This window comes from Schistocerca gregaria, chromosome 1 (assembly GCF_023897955.1).
Source record: "Schistocerca gregaria isolate iqSchGreg1 chromosome 1, iqSchGreg1.2, whole genome shotgun sequence".
NCBI lineage: Eukaryota > Metazoa > Arthropoda > Insecta > Orthoptera > Acrididae > Schistocerca > Schistocerca gregaria.
The window spans coordinates 337,895,203-337,913,257 of NC_064920.1; the positions used below are offsets into that span (position 1 = coordinate 337,895,203).

The 18,055-nt window shown below is 43.6% G+C and overlaps 1 protein-coding gene across 1 annotated transcript in view; it reads left to right on the forward strand.

Annotated features, from left to right (window-relative positions):
- LOC126293151 (acetylcholinesterase-like) overlaps window positions 1–13,876 on the forward strand; it is a 95,394-nt gene extending 81,518 nt beyond the window's left edge. Inside the window, exons 10-11 of the mRNA XM_049986626.1 lie at window positions 565–697; window positions 13,611–13,876. Of these exons, the coding sequence (XP_049842583.1) occupies window positions 565–697; window positions 13,611–13,755 (278 nt within the window). The 3' untranslated portion in view covers window positions 13,756–13,876. The remainder of the gene's footprint in view (window positions 1–564; window positions 698–13,610) is intronic.
- The last annotated feature ends 4,179 nt before the right edge of the window (window positions 13,877–18,055 follow it).

Below are 18,055 nucleotides of genomic sequence, written 5' to 3' on the forward strand. Positions count from 1 at the left end.
CTAAATTTTGCCAGCACTGGTATCAAATTGACGCTGGGATTGTAGGCGTTTTTCATCAAGAAGATTCTACAAACGTCGTGATGGTAGTCGGTAGAATTCGTAAACTCTGTGAAATCCCTACCTCTCTCATCCCTATCCTTTGAGTGCTTTGCGTATCGCCCAAGCTGCACGGCAAACTCTGATTTTGCGAACTTATAAATCATGTAGTGGAGACACATTAAGTAAAATGTAGGAATACTTGTGTACCTGAGAGCAATAACAACAGACGAAGACGACTTATAAAAAGCTAGTGTGACGTGGGGTATGATAGATCAGCAGACGTGCTGGCCTTCTTATAATATGAATTATAACAGTCAAATTTGATAAAATTCCAGCAGTTGCTTCAGTATTTGCCGAGCGTTGTCAAGCAACAGTGTAGATTTCGCGAAGTCATAACTAGGTATGAATTCACACGCAGCCACAGTGGATAAGCAGCTATAGTCCATAAGGTCGCCTTCCCTCACACAGATCGATATTAGCGAAATGTCAAAACACTGCGGGCTTAACGCGTGATCAAATTTGCAGGAGTGGCTCACGGAGCAGAAGTGCAGCTGGAGTTCATGAGAGAAAACAGTACTGCTGACCTGGACCCAGACTCCGAAGACGGTCGCGTCAGAGACAGATGGGTTGACATGCTGACGGATTTCGCGAAGTACGGGTAAGTTCGTAATACTTATATATTACTTATGTTTCTAGTATTCTAGTTGATCACACAGTTGTCGAGTCATTTGCGACTACGGGGGCCTGATAACCGTCGTTCGTCACCAAGCTATGTACATTAAGCGATTGTAACTAGAAATTAAATTGTGTACAGTTAGCAACAGCTTTATTCCGATTATAACAGTATCAACTGTTACATACATGCCACAGTAGGCTTTAATATACTTTCATAGTTATATAGCAGAGACACATAAACAACCACTATCGCTATTAAGCAGCCCTGTGTTGTGAACAGTCACTTCCATATACACTTCTGGAAATTGAAATAAGAACACCGTGAATTCATTGTCCCAGGAAGGGGAAACTTTATTGACACATTCCTGGGGTCAGATACATCACATGATCACACTGACAGAACAACAGGCACATAGACACAGGCAACAGAGCATGCACAATGTCGGCACTAGTTCAGTGTATATCCACCTTTCGGAGCAATGCAGGCTGCTATTCTCCCATGGACACGATCGTAGAGATGCTGGATGTAGTCCTGTGGAACGGCTTACCATGCCATTTCCACCTGGCGCCTCAGTTGGACCAGCGTTCGTGCTGGACGTGCAGAGCGCGTGAGACGACGCTTCATCTAGTCCCAAACATGCTCAATGGGGGACAGATCCGGAGATCTTGCTGGCCAGGTTAGTTGACTTACACCTTCTAGAGCACGTTGGGTGGCACGGGATACATGCGGACGTGCATTGTCCTGTTGGAACAGCAAGTTCCCTTGCCGGTCTAGGAACGGTAGAACGATGGGTTCGATGACGGTTTGGATGTACCGAGCACTATTCAGTGTCCCCTCGACGATCACCAGAGGTGTACGGCCAGTGTAGGAGATCGCTCCCCACACCATGATGCCGGGTGTTGGCCCTGTGTGCCTCGGTCGTATGCAGTCCTGATTGTGGCGCTCACCTGCACGGCGCCAAACACGCATACGACCATCATTGGCACCAAGGCAGAAGCGACTCTCATCGCTGAAGACGACACGTCTCCATTCGTCCCTCCATTCACGCCTGTCGCGACACCACTGGAGGCGGGCTGCACGATGTTGGGGCGTGAGCGGAAGACGGCCTAACGGTGTGCGGTACCGTAGCCCAGCTTCATGGAGACGGTTGCGAATGGTCCTCGCCGATACCCCAGGAGCAACAGTGTCCCTAATTTGCTGGGAAGTGGCGGTGCGGTCCCCTACGGCACTGCGTAGGATCCTACGGTCTTGGCGTGCATCCGTGCGTCGCTGCGGTCCGGTCCCAGGTCGACGGGCACGTGCACCTTCCGCCGACCACTGGCAACAACATCGATGTACTGTGGAGACCTCACGCCCCACGTGTTGAGCAATTCGGCGGTACGTCCACCCGGCCTCCCGCATGCCCACTATACGCCCTCGCTCAAAGTCCGTCAACTGCACATACGGTTCACGTCCATGCTGTCCGGCATGCTACCAGTGTTAAAGACTGCGATGGAGCTCCGTCTGCCACGGCAAACTGGGTGACACTGACGGCGGCGGTGCACAAATGCTGCGCAGCTAGCGCCATTCGACGGCCAACACCGCGGTTCGTGGTGTGTCCGCTGTGCCGTGCGTGTGATCATTGCTTGTACAGCCCTCTTGCAGTGTCCGGAGCAAGTATGGTGGGTCTGACACACCGGTGTCAATGTGTTCTTTTTTCCATTTCCAGTAGTGTATATTTAAGTTTAGAATAATTGTTCGTGCTCTAGAGTACAGCTACAAGTACAAGAAACATTTATAATAATAACACGATGTCATTAGAATAGTGATAAAGAAATCAAGCTTATGCAAGAGCCCAACAAACAAGGGAAAACCATTCAGTATTTACAGGGTGTTTCAAAAATGACCGGTATATTTGAAACGGCAATAAAAACTAAACGAGCAGCGATAGAAATACACCGTTTGTTGCAGTATGCTTGGGACAACAGTACATTTTCAGGCGGACAAACTTTCGACATTACAGTAGTTACAATTTTCAACAAGAGATAGCGCTGCAAGTGATGTGAAAGATATAGAAGACAACGCAGTCTGTGGGTGCGCCATTCTGTACGCCGTCTTTCTGCTGTAAGCGTGTGCTGTTCACAACGTGCAAGTGTGCTGTGGACAACATGGTTTATTCCTTAGAACACAGGATTTTTCTGGTGTTGGAATTCCACCGCCTAGAACACAGTGTTGTTGCAACAAGACGAAGTTTTTAACGGTGGTTTAATGTAACCAAAGGACCGAAAAGCGATACAATAAAGGATCTGTTTTAAAAATTTCAACGGGCTGGGAACGTGACGGATGAACGTGCTGGAAAGGTAGGGCGACCGCGTACAGCAAACACAGAGGGCAACGCGCAGCTAGTGCAGCAGGTGATCCAACAGCGGTCTCGGGTTTCCGTTCGCCGTGTTGGAGCTGCGGTCCAAATGACGCCAACGTCCACGTCTCATGCGCCAGAGTTTACACCTCTACCCATAGAAAATTCAAATGCGGCAACCCCTCAGCGCCGCTACCATTGCTGCACAAGAGACATTCGCTAACGATATAGTGCACAGGATTGATGACGGCGATATGCATGTGGGCAGCATTTGGTTTACTGACGAAGCTTATTTTTACCTGGACGGCTTCGTCAATAAACAGAACTGGCGCATATGGGGAACCGAAAAGCCCCATGTTGCAGTCCCATCGTCCCTGCATCCTCAAAAAGTACTAGTCTGGGCCGCCATTTCTTCCAAAGGAATCATTGGCCCATTTTTCAGATCCGAAACGATTACTTCATCACGCTATCTGGACATTATTCGTGAATTTGTGGCGGTACAAACTGCCTTAGACGACACTGCGAACACCTTTTGGTTTATGCAAGATGGTGCCCGGCCACATCGCACGGCCGACGTCTTTAGTTTCCTGAATGAATATTTCGATGATCGTGTGATTGCTTTGGGCTATCCGAGACATACAGGAGGCGGCGTGGATTGGCCTCCCTATTCGCCAGACATGAACCCCTGTGACTTCTTTCTGTGGGGACACTTGAAAGACCAGGTGTACCGCCAGAATCCAGAAACAATTGAACAGCTGAAGCAGTACATCTCATCTGCATGTGAAGCCATTCCGCCAGACACGTTATCAAAGGTTTCGGGTAATTTCATTCAGAGACTATGTCATATTATTGCTACGCATGGTGGATATGTGGAAAATATCGTACTATAGAGTTTCCCAGACCGCAGCGCCATCTGTTGTTGACAATTGTAACTACTGTAATTTCGAAAGTTTGTCTGCCTGAAAATGTACTGTTGTCCGAAGCATATTGCAACAAACGGTGTATTCCTATCGCTGCTCGTTTAGTTTTTATTGCCGTTTCAAATATACCGGTCATTTTTGAAACACCCTGTAACAAAACATCTAAGCTGATACTGTGAACTCCGAAAATATACTTTAACGGTAATTGTTCATTAAAATTTTATTGTCCTAATAATCTCTGTCTTTTGATGAGCACTAATGAGTGCAGTTTATTCGTCTCACCAACTGGGCGGTAGCATTCCCATCAGACGTACATTACCACCTGGAAATTCTCTTGCGAGAGCTAAGATCCAAGGGATCATGCTAGTGTAATGTGACTCTCAGGACAGCAATTGTGTGGATCATGTGAACTCGACGGGAGGTTTCATTCAAATGCTAACAAGAATGCCAAACCACATGGTATGCGTATCACTCAGTAAAGAGCGAAAAAAATTTATGTTACTACTTGTAGCAATCTAAAATTAAATTTTCACTCTACACTGGAGTGTGCGTTGATACGTAACTTCCTGGTAGGTTAAAACTATGTGCCGGGCCGCGACTCGAACTCGCGACCTTTGCCTTTCGCGGGCGAGTATTCTATCAACAGAGCTACCTAAGCACTACACAAAACCCATCCTCACAGCCTTACTTCCGCAGTACGTCGTTTCCTACCTTCCAAACTTCACAGAAGCTTTCCTGCGAACCGGCGACTCTCGGTCCGCCACACAATTTTAGTCTACCAGGAAGTTTCTTACTTGTAAGCAAATTGTCAAAAGCTTTAACTGATAAACAGTGAAGCAGATAATTAGTGACTGTACTGACACGTAGGGATGAACAAACGTTGCATATTCTCTGCACAATATTTAAAGTGAGATAATGGGTTTTGGATCACACGGGTAGAGATTAAGTGTAATATTAAACAACAACCCACATCTTGCACACGAAATAGGCAACCCGATAATTTGATAAATGAGAGCCCATCTGAAATTAAACTAAAACATAATTCGCACTACAGTCTACGTTCTCGTTTTATTACATCAGAGCAGGCCTGTCAAAGTTTTCCCATCTTGTGCACTAGCCAAAACACCTTAACTCTTTGAATATGGCGAGGTCCAAGTCTGTTAGCTGGCCCAACTGAACGAACACCTACCAACAACAAAAGAATAATATAGAATGTCCTATGTGCTCGCAATAGCGTGACTGTGAAATTAGCCAAAACTGACACCTCGCATAACGATTGCCTGACCAGGGTTTAAATATCTAGGCATCTCACTACCACAGACGTACACTAGCAAAGATGCTGAGCACCCGCGTTTTGCAATCGACATGCTGACTGCCAGCCTGGTAAAGTTCGTGACAAACACAATGCGAACTGCAGATTCAGGAGGGATGAAAATGTCCGTGTCGTTAAGAAGCAACCTTTCACACCCTGTGTAACCAGCGTATGAAGTTTGAAAGTAATAAAACGGAGATAGTTACACTTCATCAGAATATTCAGCAATGGAACGGCCGTTCACTTGAACAATCTCAGTCGAGGTCCACCCGAATTTATAATCAGACTCTCATCTTCCTTGTGAAATTAAGATGTACACTATTTGACCAAGGGTATCAGCGCACCTACTACTGGACGTTTAATATGGAGTATGTCCAACACTTAGTATCTATGACGACTCGATCTCTGCTGGAGACACTTTCAATAACGTGTCTTTCTATCTGTGAAGGCATGGCAGTCCATTCCTCCTCAAGAGTTGAAACAAAAAATGGTAGTGATCTTGACGCGGAGAAATGGAACTAAGTGTGCGTTCTAAGCCATTCCAGTTGGCTCACGTATGGACAATGGGTAGGTCACACTGTGACGAAACAAACGCTGTATCATTTGAGAGATACAGAGGCGATCGCGTGTGCCGGGAATTAGCCCAGTTCACTGCTAGTAATGCCACGTCACCACAACGCGTCTGTGCATAGTACACAAGTATTGCACCATAATTAAGAATGGAATTAAAGGTTAAAGTTGCTTTTCGATACTTTGTCAGCATGTACTGTAGTGCATTGATGTTTAAACTGTCAAATCTCAGAGTGATCAGATGAATATCTAGCCCTAAATACGTAGTTTTAAGAAAAAAGTAAGCGGTGCAAAATAATACAGCTAGCAAACCAAAACTGGTAATAAAGTGCAATTGTATGTCAAAATTAACTTGTATAAGTCTCAACGTGGTTAAAACAATATTTTGATCAGAATCCACGTTTTTAAAACGAATTGAAGGCGCTAAATATTACACTTAGAAATATCAAAATTTGTATGAAGCTTGAGTTTAGTATAAAAATATTAACTATGTAACCCCATTGAGCTATCTATAATAGTTTTCGAGTAATTTGCTAAAACTAAATTTGGACCAAAAACATCCTTATTTGTAGTAGATTAACTATCTGCTATATCAGCGCTAGAAAGGTCTGGCTACATCACTAGGTGTTACGGAAATAACCAATGAATGTCACGAAAGTCAGGCTCAGCAGTACGAAATGAGGCCTTGGATACTGTGTTGATAGCAGAGAAGCAGTACCGCAGAATCGGTCAGTCAAGAGGGCTCATTGACTTCGAACTGGATATCATCTGATTAACAGATCCACCAGCGATGTTTCAACGCTCCTAAAGCTGCCAAAGTCGTGTGTTGGTGGTGTGATTATGAAGTGGAAATCTGAAGAAACAAACATAGCGAAGCAAGACGAGGCAGACCTTATGTACTGACAAACAGCGATCTTTGAGAACTAAGGGTAGTGGATGTACAAAATCTCACGAAATCAGTGAAAGAATCACTCACTAAATCCCCCACTGGAGAGTGAATGACTGCAAATGACTAGCTTGGAGTGATGAATCACACTATACTGTGCGGTAATCCGATGGAAGTGTAAGGTGTATGCCTGGAGAACATTGGATTGCACCATATACATTCTGATGAAAATATTTTCTGTTATTTTATAACTTTCTCAGATGCCAGAGACTTAGATGAAATACTCAATTTACTCGGCCCTTAAATTTATATCAGTTTATAGTGAAAACGATTATTTAATAACTATTTATTTTTACGTAATAATATCCTTTTAGTGCGAGTACATGCTCTCGCGGCGATATCCATTAATAAAATGTTCTCCTGTTTCAAGCTGCGTCAAATTAACTGCCCATGAGCTTTCGGCTGAGATCTCCTCTGCCACTATCAACTGGTAACTGTAGTGTGAATGACACTGCTATGCTTATACGGACGCGCAGCTACCAGTGACTTCACTGGAGCCAATTCCCGTATCATATACGGCAATGTTTTGGTGGCGCGACCGCCACGTCCACACCAACTCCCGAATCACATAGTCCTCTGCCATGCTCAGCTGCCATCCACCGTCCTTATTGAGGTTGCTGTCCGATATTTTGATCTGTATTGCTTCATTGATTACTCTATTCCAGAAGCTGTTAGTCCGTTTAGTAATACAGGGTGAGTCACCTAACATTACCGCTGGATATATTTCGTAAACCACATCAAATACTGACGAATCGATTCCACAGACCGAACGTGAGGAGAGGGGCTAGTGTAATTGGTTAATACAAACCATACAAAACATACAAAAATGCACGGAAATATGTTTTTTAACACAAACCTACGGTGGTTAATACAAACCAAACAAAAATGCACGGATGTATGTTTTTTAACACAAGCCTACGTTGTTTTTTTAAATGGAACCCCGTTAGTTTTGTTAGCACATCTGAACATATAAACAAATACATAATCAATGCCGTTTGTTTCATTGTAAAATGTTTATTACATCCGGAGATATTGTAACCTAAATTTGACGCTTGAGTACCACTCCTCCGCTGTTCGATCGTGTGTATCGGAGAGCACCGAACTACGTAGGGATCCAAAGGGAACGGTGACGGACCTTAGGTACAGAAGAGACTGGAACAGCACATTACGTCCACATACTAACACCTTTTTACTGGTCTTTTCCACTGACTCACATGTACATTACAATGAGGAATGAGGTACACGTACACACGTGGTTTCCGTTTTGAATTACGGTGTTGAATAGAGTATGTCCCAACATGTCAGGCCAATAGATGTTCAATGTGGTGGCCATCATTTGCTGCACATTGTTGCAATCTCTGGCGTAATGAATGTCGTACACGCTGCAGTACATCTGGTGTAATGTCGCCGCAGGCTGCCACAATACGTTGTTTCATATCCTCTGGGGTTGTAGGCACATCACGGTACACATTCTCCTTGAACGTACCCCACAGAAAGAAGTCCAGAGGTGTAAGATCAGGAGAACGGGCTGGCCAATTTATGCGTCCTCCATGTCCTATGAAACGCCCGTCGAACATCCTATCAATGGTCAGCCTAGTGTTAATTGCGGAATGTGCAGGTGCACCATCATGCTGATACCATATACGTCGACGCGTTTCCAGTGGGACATTTTCGAGCAACGTTGGCAGATCATTCTGTAGAAACGCGATGTACATTGCAGCTGTTTGGGCCCCTGCAATGAAGTGAGGATCAATGAGGTGGTCGTCAATGATTCCGCACCATACATTTACAGTCCACGGTCGCTGTCGCTCTACCTGTCTGAGCCAGCTAGCATTGTCCACGGACCAGTAATGCATGTTCCGTAGATTCACTGCGTCGTGGTTTGTGAAACCCGCGTCATTGGCAAACAAGTAGAACTGCAACGCATTCTCTGTTAATGCCCATTGACAGAATTGCACTCGATGATGAAAGTCATCACCATGTAATTGCTGATGTAGCGACAAATGAAACGGGTGATAGCGGTGACGATGCAGTATGCGCATGACACTACTTTGACTCAGTCCACCGGCTCTCGCAATGTCCCGTGTACTCATGTGTGGGTTCATGGAAACAGCAGCTAACACACCAACTGCACCCGCTTCTCCTGTGACGGGCCTGTTACGGACCCGTTTGCATACAGTTGGCGGTAGATGTTGTGCAATGTGCGGCACGTTGGATGCTCTCTGTCCGGGTACCGTTCTGCATACACCATGCAGGCTTCAGCTGCGTTTCGTCGACACTCGCCATAGATGAGTATCATCGCCGCCTTTTCAGAGTTCGAATACACCATGGTCACAGTTCCTACAACACTACACTATCAGTTCCTACAACACTACACTGTCACAGACGTCTGGTAACACGGTGTTCTACAGTTGGTCTTCGTGCGGAGGCGAATGCAGAATAACAATAGCAGCAAGCGCTACGTGCGGACACTGCGACAGCTAGACCAAACCACAACAGTGTACTACAGCCACATTCGTAAACACGGTCGTCGTCGTAAACATGTCCCTGCAGATGCTGCTCGCCGACCGCGGCCCGAGTTTGTTACAACACGCAACTGAACGTCGGAGGTTTCAAGCGTCAACTTTAGGTTACAATATCTCCGGATGTAATTAACATTTTACAATGCAACAAACGGCACTGATTACGTACTTGTTTATATGTTCAGATGTGCTAACAAAACTAACGAGGTTCCATTTCAAAAAAACGTAGGTTTGTGTTAAAAAACATACTTCCGTGCATTTTTGTATGGTTTGTATTAAACAATCACACTAATCCCTCTCCTCACGTTCGGTCTGTGGAATCAGTTCGTCAGTATTTGATGTGGTTTACGAAATATATCCAGCGGTAACGTTAGTTGACTCAACCTGTAGAAGTATCGTCGAATGCAATTCGGTGTCCGTTTTCCAGTGCATGCTTCGCTGCAGTTGATTTTACGAGATAGCGTTAGACAGTGTAGATAGTCTGATCGACGAGCACATGGTATAGCCCAGGTGTTCAGAGTCCTGCAACGTCTTTCACGGGCTTCGTTAGTTGGCACATCTTTGCTGGATGCCTCAAGGCTGTGTCTAATCTATGTTTCTTCAAGAGCCGCCTAATCTTCCCTGCTGCTAAGCCGCAAAACGTTAAAGTCACAATCTTCGTGTCTTCTTCGGAGACCTCCTGCTTTCGCGGTTAGATGAAAGTGCTAGCGAAATTTGTGTGTTGTAGTAACCGACTCCCTTGAAAACTTTACGTAAATAGCTCAGTTCCATCGGAAGGTTTTCGGCATCTGCAGCGGTTTCAGCTCGATGTACCAAGATTCCAAGAACAGACCGTTTCTGTGCTGGGTGGTAATAGTTGCAGGCGCTCAGATACCGAATCGTATGGGTGCGCTTATGGTAAACCACGTACCTTTAGATGGAATCAACTGTGACACAAGCCCGACCGGCAGTAGACTTACGTACTGATATTGAAACTATGAATAGTCTATTGATAAGGGCTAGACGCTAGCCAAAATTTAGATTTGCTTTAATAAGCCCTGAACGAAATGGACAACTGATTACTGTGCTCCATCATTTTGAAAAACATCTATACGGCTTACGGAGGACAACGACGTCTAGAAACGGGAAGAAACCATCCTTTCCTGTTTACATCATGAACTTCATGTGGCCGTGAATGTTACTGACGTGTTCCAGGAACTATTACAGTTCCTCATATCCATGAGGCCATAAGACGAATGTATCGTCTTCAGACCCCCGCAAAGATCAGGCAACCCTTGAAGCCTGCGAAAGGCGATGGAAGCCTCAGAACACGTAGAATATACAAAAAACTGTGAAGGTGTGGGCATTTTTATATGGATCAGACTGTCGGGACTATTGTACAGCGCCTTATAGAGCGTGAAAGATGTTCAAGACGACGCTATCTCGAAACATCAGCTGTAGAGGAACGTGCACCGGAAAACGGACGCCGAATTGCATTCGACGATACTTCTGTTATTAAACAGACCAAAGGCTTCTTGAACAGCTTACCAAATGAAGCAATACAGATCAAATTATCGGACAACACGCTCAGTACTGTCGGTGAATTGCAGCTGAGCACTGCCTGGGATTCTGTGGGATCCTGTGATTCGGAAGATAAAGTGGGAGATGGGGGAGGGGGTTCCACCAAAACATTGCCACATATGGTGCGGGACTGAGCACATGTGACATCACTGGCTGCTGTAGGAGTATATAAGCACGTAAGCGGCATTCACAAGATAGTCAACCAGTGGACAATGGCGGAGTACATCTTTGGGAAAGCTCGTGGTCGGTCAACTTATTAACACGTCTTATTTTACTAGTACTATCCTATTTTCTGATATTTTTTGAGGTAAGACCTACATACATATTTATTATTCTCATACAGAAATCATCTTATTACTTTCGTAATACCTTTCGTTGCATTCGTTATTCTTAACTGCATGTTTTCGTTGAAGCCTATTCACATACTTCTGATGATACTGTTTTACATTATCATTGTTCTTATTTCAGTGACTTCATGTAATTAATTTAACATGCTTTATTTGTACTGATATGAGTAGCTTTTACTTTATTACAGCAACGGAAATAATCTACGGTTTTCGTCTCACCACACTTTTTACACATCTTGCTTAAACGTTGCTCTAAACCAGTTTCAACGGCGGCTGAATTGTCTGTTTTCGTACATGAACACAAAAATTCAATAGACATAATATTGAGAAAAAGAAAGGCCACTGACATGTACGAAATACAGGCTGTCTGTATTGATTCCTTTCATCCGACTCACATTTTTTATATTTTGTAGTATTTTTCATGCAACATATATTTTCACTCTTTTTCACTATAATTTTACTACGAAAATATATGTGAGGGGCTTTGCAGGGTTCATTTGATCTCGTTCAGGTTTGTGCAAGATGAGTTTTCAGATTTTGTTCAGTTTCATGAAAATATCTGAAGAATTTGTATTTTGTTGTGTTACTCATTTCTTCCTAATCTTTTTGATTTTCCCATTCACCTTCCCCCTTCGCCCAAATTTGATGTCTTTTTTGTGGAACTTATTAAAAATTGATTTTTTGAGACCATTTTGGAATTACTTTTAATATATTGAGGCTTTTGTGATTAACATTTGAAGTTTTCTTGTAAAATCAGAAAACTGCCCCACATGGTCCAAAAAGAGGAAAAACATTGTATTCTGCCTTGCCTTCATTCTGGAAATGTCAGATATAATAGAGAAATATTCCAAGAACAGATAATAATAATAATAATAATAATAATACCATCCAACCTCTTTCCGATGAATTGTTCGTGAGCTCCTCCACAAAACACTTAAAACTCAAATCAGCAACCACTTTCTGACAGATATTCCGTCCAACTCATACTGAATAACCACCGACACATGCACAAATACAATACTTTCTCTCCTACACAAACAGAAAATACCAATCCATTCCTACACACATTGTTTCTCCTCACACACACACACACACACACACACACACAAACACATACACAAAAGTAACCCATACATATACACACACACTCTTACTCACAAACAGATACAAACATAACAGAAATGAGTACACGTTAGTTTTTAGCATATACTTCATTACGTTGGCAACATATATGTAAAAGAACCAAACATGATGAGACGTATGGTGAACTCACAGTAGTTACGTCTCTAAATCGCAGTTTTCGATCAAATATCTACAACTAATCACGGAAGACTAATTGTGCTCCACAGCCATAAAGGCAAAAAATATATAAAGACAAAACTGTATTTTTTTAGATCCCACAGAAGATGCCTGGAAGTAGAGGGTGCAATGCACCTGGGAGAAAAAATAAAGTACATTACAACAAGAGAAAGCGGTTTTCATTTACAAAACAAATATTTTCTAAAGAAAATTTAAATTCAACAAAAATCCACTGCATCCATGTTAACATTCTAACGGCTAAGTAACAAAAAAAGAGAGAAGAACTCATAATTACTGACGTGTCCTGGGTTTAGTGAATCTTCTGTTGAAGTAAAATGGTTAATGTTGAACCAGTTAGGCCCTTCAGACATTTTTTGTAGAGGGCATAACTTATGTTGGTACTTGTTTCTTCAGAAGGCTAGAGCACATTGCCTGGAGACCCTTTGTGGATTGAGCTTACTTTTTACAGATCCATATCACCGCTCTTATGCCGATCTTTCCTACCAGCAGTTTTCGGTGACATTTCGTTGTTATTGTTGTGTCCACATAATCCTCACGTGGAAGTTGCAACTAACACTATAAATCTGAACAAATAACGTTAACTTGTTTGTTTTGCCGTTCTTCCTCTAACCATCCACTGTACGTTAAGTTATGTTGCAATAAACCGTAGTCACGTTGAGTAGGACATGTGCAGCGTGGACAAGTACGTAGCTCGGAACAGTAGAGAACAAAGAACTTATACCTCACTATATTAAAAGCGAAAATACTGCAAGCGTATGTGTTTCAATCTATCACGATTTTACTGATTACGATGGATCTGCGTGTGTTTGCGATATCGGCTTGTAAACAAGGAAGATTCCGACTGTTTAACAGCAATGTGTCGAAAGAGCTCTCCCTTGGTTTGTATCTTGCCGTATCAAGAAACAAATGGGCCGGAATGGTTGTACCTCGCAAGTGAGAGATGTTACTGAAAGTGCTTTTCAGTGAAAACTGTTCGCTTCAATAAAACATGTCCTTGACTGTTACAAATTGTGTTGAATGCTGTAGACCAGTTACTCAATTACACATTCCCTTTGCACAGGGACCCAATGGCCAACACGTCAGGCGTGTGGCAGCCCTTCACGCGCACATCGAGTTATTACCTGATAGTCAACACGACGGATTCCTTGGGCCAGAACAAGGACGAACAGCGGATGCAGTTCTGGCGGCAAAATATGCCACTCTGACGTATAAATTGCCTCAGTCTGCAACGTGAACACTGGGCATGAGGCGTCTACGCAGTGAATCCTACGAATTTTGTTGTACATAACTTCCTAAACACCAGTAAAAATATTAATCTTGTCTTAGTACTGTTTTCTTCATAACGTAATGGAAAGGACAGTTGCTACTCACCATATACCGGAGATGCTGAGTAGCAGAAAGGCACAAAAAAATGACAGTCGGAAAGTTAGCATTCGGCCAACAGGGTCTTTCCCCAAAATAGATCTCAGCTGCCAGAGATTGTGGTCATGTGTGTATAAGTTGCGTTTGCATGAGTGTGTGCGTGTGTAAATGTGTAGTTTTGATAAAGCCCTTGTTGGTCGAAGGCTAACTTTCCGACAGTCTTTGTGTTGTGGCTTTCTGCAACTCAGCACCTCCGTTATATGGTTAATTTTATGCAGAGAATTTGGATGGAGGCGACGATCTTCACGGCGACGCTGCTCAACGATAGAGGTACCTGAATGTGTTCATCTTTTTCATTTCGTGACCGCTACGGTGCATTTAACTTGTTGCACTCTAAATGTAAGTGCCTCTATCCCGTTCGTATGTTCTCATACATTTGGGTGTGTACAAGCGTAACTATATTTAAGACTCATTTCCTACACAGTATTATTTATTTATTTATTTTTGACCACTCAATCGCGAATGAACGTGCCCTTTATTTGATCTAGTCAGACGACCGTATTCTTTGATAACGTTATTTGTAATATTCAGTGGCTTAGTTCCCACAACTGATCTTTGCCTATGTTGCAACAGCGCTTCACGTGAAATATTTATTACGCGACATCCACAATAACTTTTACTTCAAAATTTCGACGACCTGTCTGAATAAAGATTTTTCTAACAATAAAAATAGCAAAACGTAATGATATAAGAGGAGGCGTTACTATATACATTGATCTGTTCTTGTTGACAAGATTCATAACACGTATCAGTGGTCATCTTCATTACCACTGTACACACCGTACTTCATCAAAAATAAGAAGTTAAAATTCCTGTCGCTAAACACGTTTTGTTCTTGTCCTATTCAAACATTAATTACAAGCCGTTTTAATAACGTTAGGTAATTGAATTTCAGTGCTGGTGTTTAATTAATAGTCAGAAGCCGTGTATGTTTAATTAAAATTGTAAAAACGGTAACCGTGGCGAATTTAGTTTTAATAAATGAAACTACCAACAAGAACAGGAGATTATCGGACATATATTAAAGTTTCTGGTATAGTCTGCCTGTAGTCTGGCTGTAGGAAGATACACTCCTGGAAATGGAAAAAAGAACACATTGACACCGGTGTGTCAGACCCACCATACTTACTCCAGACACTGCGAGAGGGCTGTACAAGCAATGATCACACGCACGGCACAGCGGACACACCACGAACCGCGATGTTCGCCGTCGAATGGCGCTAGCTGCGCAGCATTTGTGCACCGCCGCCGTCAGTGTCAGCCAGTTTGCCGTGGCATACGGAGCTCCATCGCAGTCTTTAACACTGGTAGCATGCGGCGACAGCGTGGATGTGAACCGTGTGTGCAGTTGACGGACTTTGGGCGAGGGCGTATAGTGGGCATGCGGGAGGCCGGGTGGACGTACCGCCGAATCGCTCAACACGTGGGGCGTGAGGTCTCCACAGTACATCGATGTTGTCGCCAGTGGTCGGCGGAAGGTGCACGTGCCCGTCGACCTGGGACCGGACCGCAGCGACGCACGGATGCACGCCAAGACCGTAGGATCCTACGCAGTGCCGTAGGGGACCGCACCGCCACTTCCCAGCAAATTAGGGACACTGTTGCTCCTGGGGTATCGGCGAGGACCATTCGCAACCGTCTCCATGAAGCTGGGCTACAGTCCCGCACACCGTTAGGCCGTCTTCCGCTCACGCCCCAACATCGTGCAGCCCGCCTCCAGTGGTGTCGCGACAGGCGTGAATGGAGGGACGAATGGAGACGTGTCGTCTTCAGCGATGAGAGTCGCTTCTGCCTTGGTGCCAATGATGGTCGTATGCGTGTTTGGCGCCGTGCAGGTGAGCGCCACAATCAGGACTGCATACGACCGAGGCACACAGGGCCAACACCCGGCAACATGGTGTGGGGAGCGATCTCCTACACTGGCCGTACATCTCTGGTGATCGTCGAGGGGACACTGAATAGTGCACGGTACATCCAAACCGTCATCGAACCCATCGTTCTACCATTCCTAGACCGGCAAGGGAACTTGCTGTTCCAACAGGACAATGCACGTCCGCATGTATCCCGTGCCACCCAACGTGCTCTAGAAGGTGTAAGTCAACTACCCTGACCAGCAAGATCTCCGGATCTGTTCCCCATTGAGCATGTTTGGGACTGGATGAAGCGTCGTCTCACGCGGTCTGCACGTCCAGCACGAACGCTGGTCCAACTGAGGCGCCAGGTGGAAATGGCATGGCAAGCCGTTCCACAGGACTACATCCAGCACCTCTACGATCGTCTCCATGGGAGAATAGCAGCCTGCATTGCTGCGAAAGGTGGATATACACTGTACTAGTGCCGACATTGTGCATGGTCTGTTGCCTGTGTCTATGTGCCTGTGGTTCTGTCAGTGTGGTGATGTGATGTATCTGACCCCAGGAATGTGTCAATAAAGTTTCCCCTTCCTGGGACAATGAATTCACGGTGTTCTTATTTCAATTTACAGGAGTGTAGTTAGTGGGAAAAGCACAAAAAGATATCTTCTGGTGCTTCCGATCTCTAAACAGTATTAAAGCAAATCAAAGACAAACACCGTTCCTTATTAAGGCAAATAACAATTACTCATTCTTGAGTGATGATCCAAACAGCTGCCATTAAAATAACTGTAATACGGGCTTACTTTTCCGTAAGCTGTTGTCTTATTTCATTTGCCCAAAAGTGTCACAGTTAGTTACGACGCAACTTCAATAAAATTACCGAAAGGAAATGCACTCTCTGAAAATGATTTCTGCAGCGTCTGAGGACTTAGTATCTTTTTCAGTATTGTCTGACACTCCTGCGTGTTGGTGTAACGCAAGAAATTCGTTTCGGCTATAATCAGTCACCAACCTCAAAAACGCTGAACAGCGCCTAAGGAGAGACACTAAAGGTAAGACCTTTCACGACTAGTAATGCTTTACTCGTAAACAAGGCGAACGAAGAAACTTTTGACTTTAAAATTCCTCAGAATCGTGGTGACACAGCACGTCTTAGTTCCATGTTCCATGGATTATTAGCACGATAGATCGTAACGAGTCATTTTGCATTGAAATCACAATTTACTTGGTAAATATGGAAGCATGCTCAACATACTTTATCCTTATACTTTTTATTAATATGCGGATGTGAGTTAGTAATTCCTACTCACAACCTTCTAGACAATAATAGAAATCTTAATACAGAATAGAAGGAGTTGTGAAGGACAAATATTTTCATTGTGTTTTCCAATTTTACTTTGCTGTCTGTCAAACATTTTATATCACAGTGAGCAAAACCTTTGGATGTAGAATTTTGCACCAGTTTTTGTGCTGAAGGACAACCTTAATGTGGAGTAAAGAATGAATTTTTTTTTCTTTTCGTGTTGTGATTATATATACCAAAATTCCTTTTCAGCTGCAGTGGATTATTTACCAATTTTATGACGTACTAAATATACTGCGAAACAGTAGTCAAAATGTTCTCTTTAAACACGTCTATTCCAAGAGTAACATGGGCGCACAAAACATATTGTTCTTACGGCACATTTTTGAGCAATGAAGACTTCCTTTCTTAAAGATGAGTCATTACAGATGACGTTACTGAATGAAAATATGACTGCTTTCTTATCTGTTAGTACGGATGTGATTCCAAGTGCGTATGTGGTGAACTATGTTGTTTTGGAAGTTCCAAAACCTGCTTTTACAAATTTAATTCTCGTCAGTAAAGACACGTAAGTTTTTTTTTTATTTTTCCACCTTACCTATTGTATCCTTACATAGTGTTACACTTATCATTGGTGTAGCACTTCTAGATGAGCAGAAATCAATACGTCGTCTCTTTTTAAAATAGAGACCGCTCTCAGGAAACCAGTGATACTTTTAATGGCATTGTTTAAATTGCCTCTGTTACCGTATGTATGCCTGGATTGATTACAGTGCTAGTTTCAAGAACAAAAGGAATAATTCTGCTTGTTGAATATTAAAAGGTAGGTCGTTCGCGTACATGAGACCAATGGCGGATCTAAGACTGAGCCTTAAGGTACTCCATAGGTGATTTCACTCCAGGTAGAGAAATCTCACTTAATTA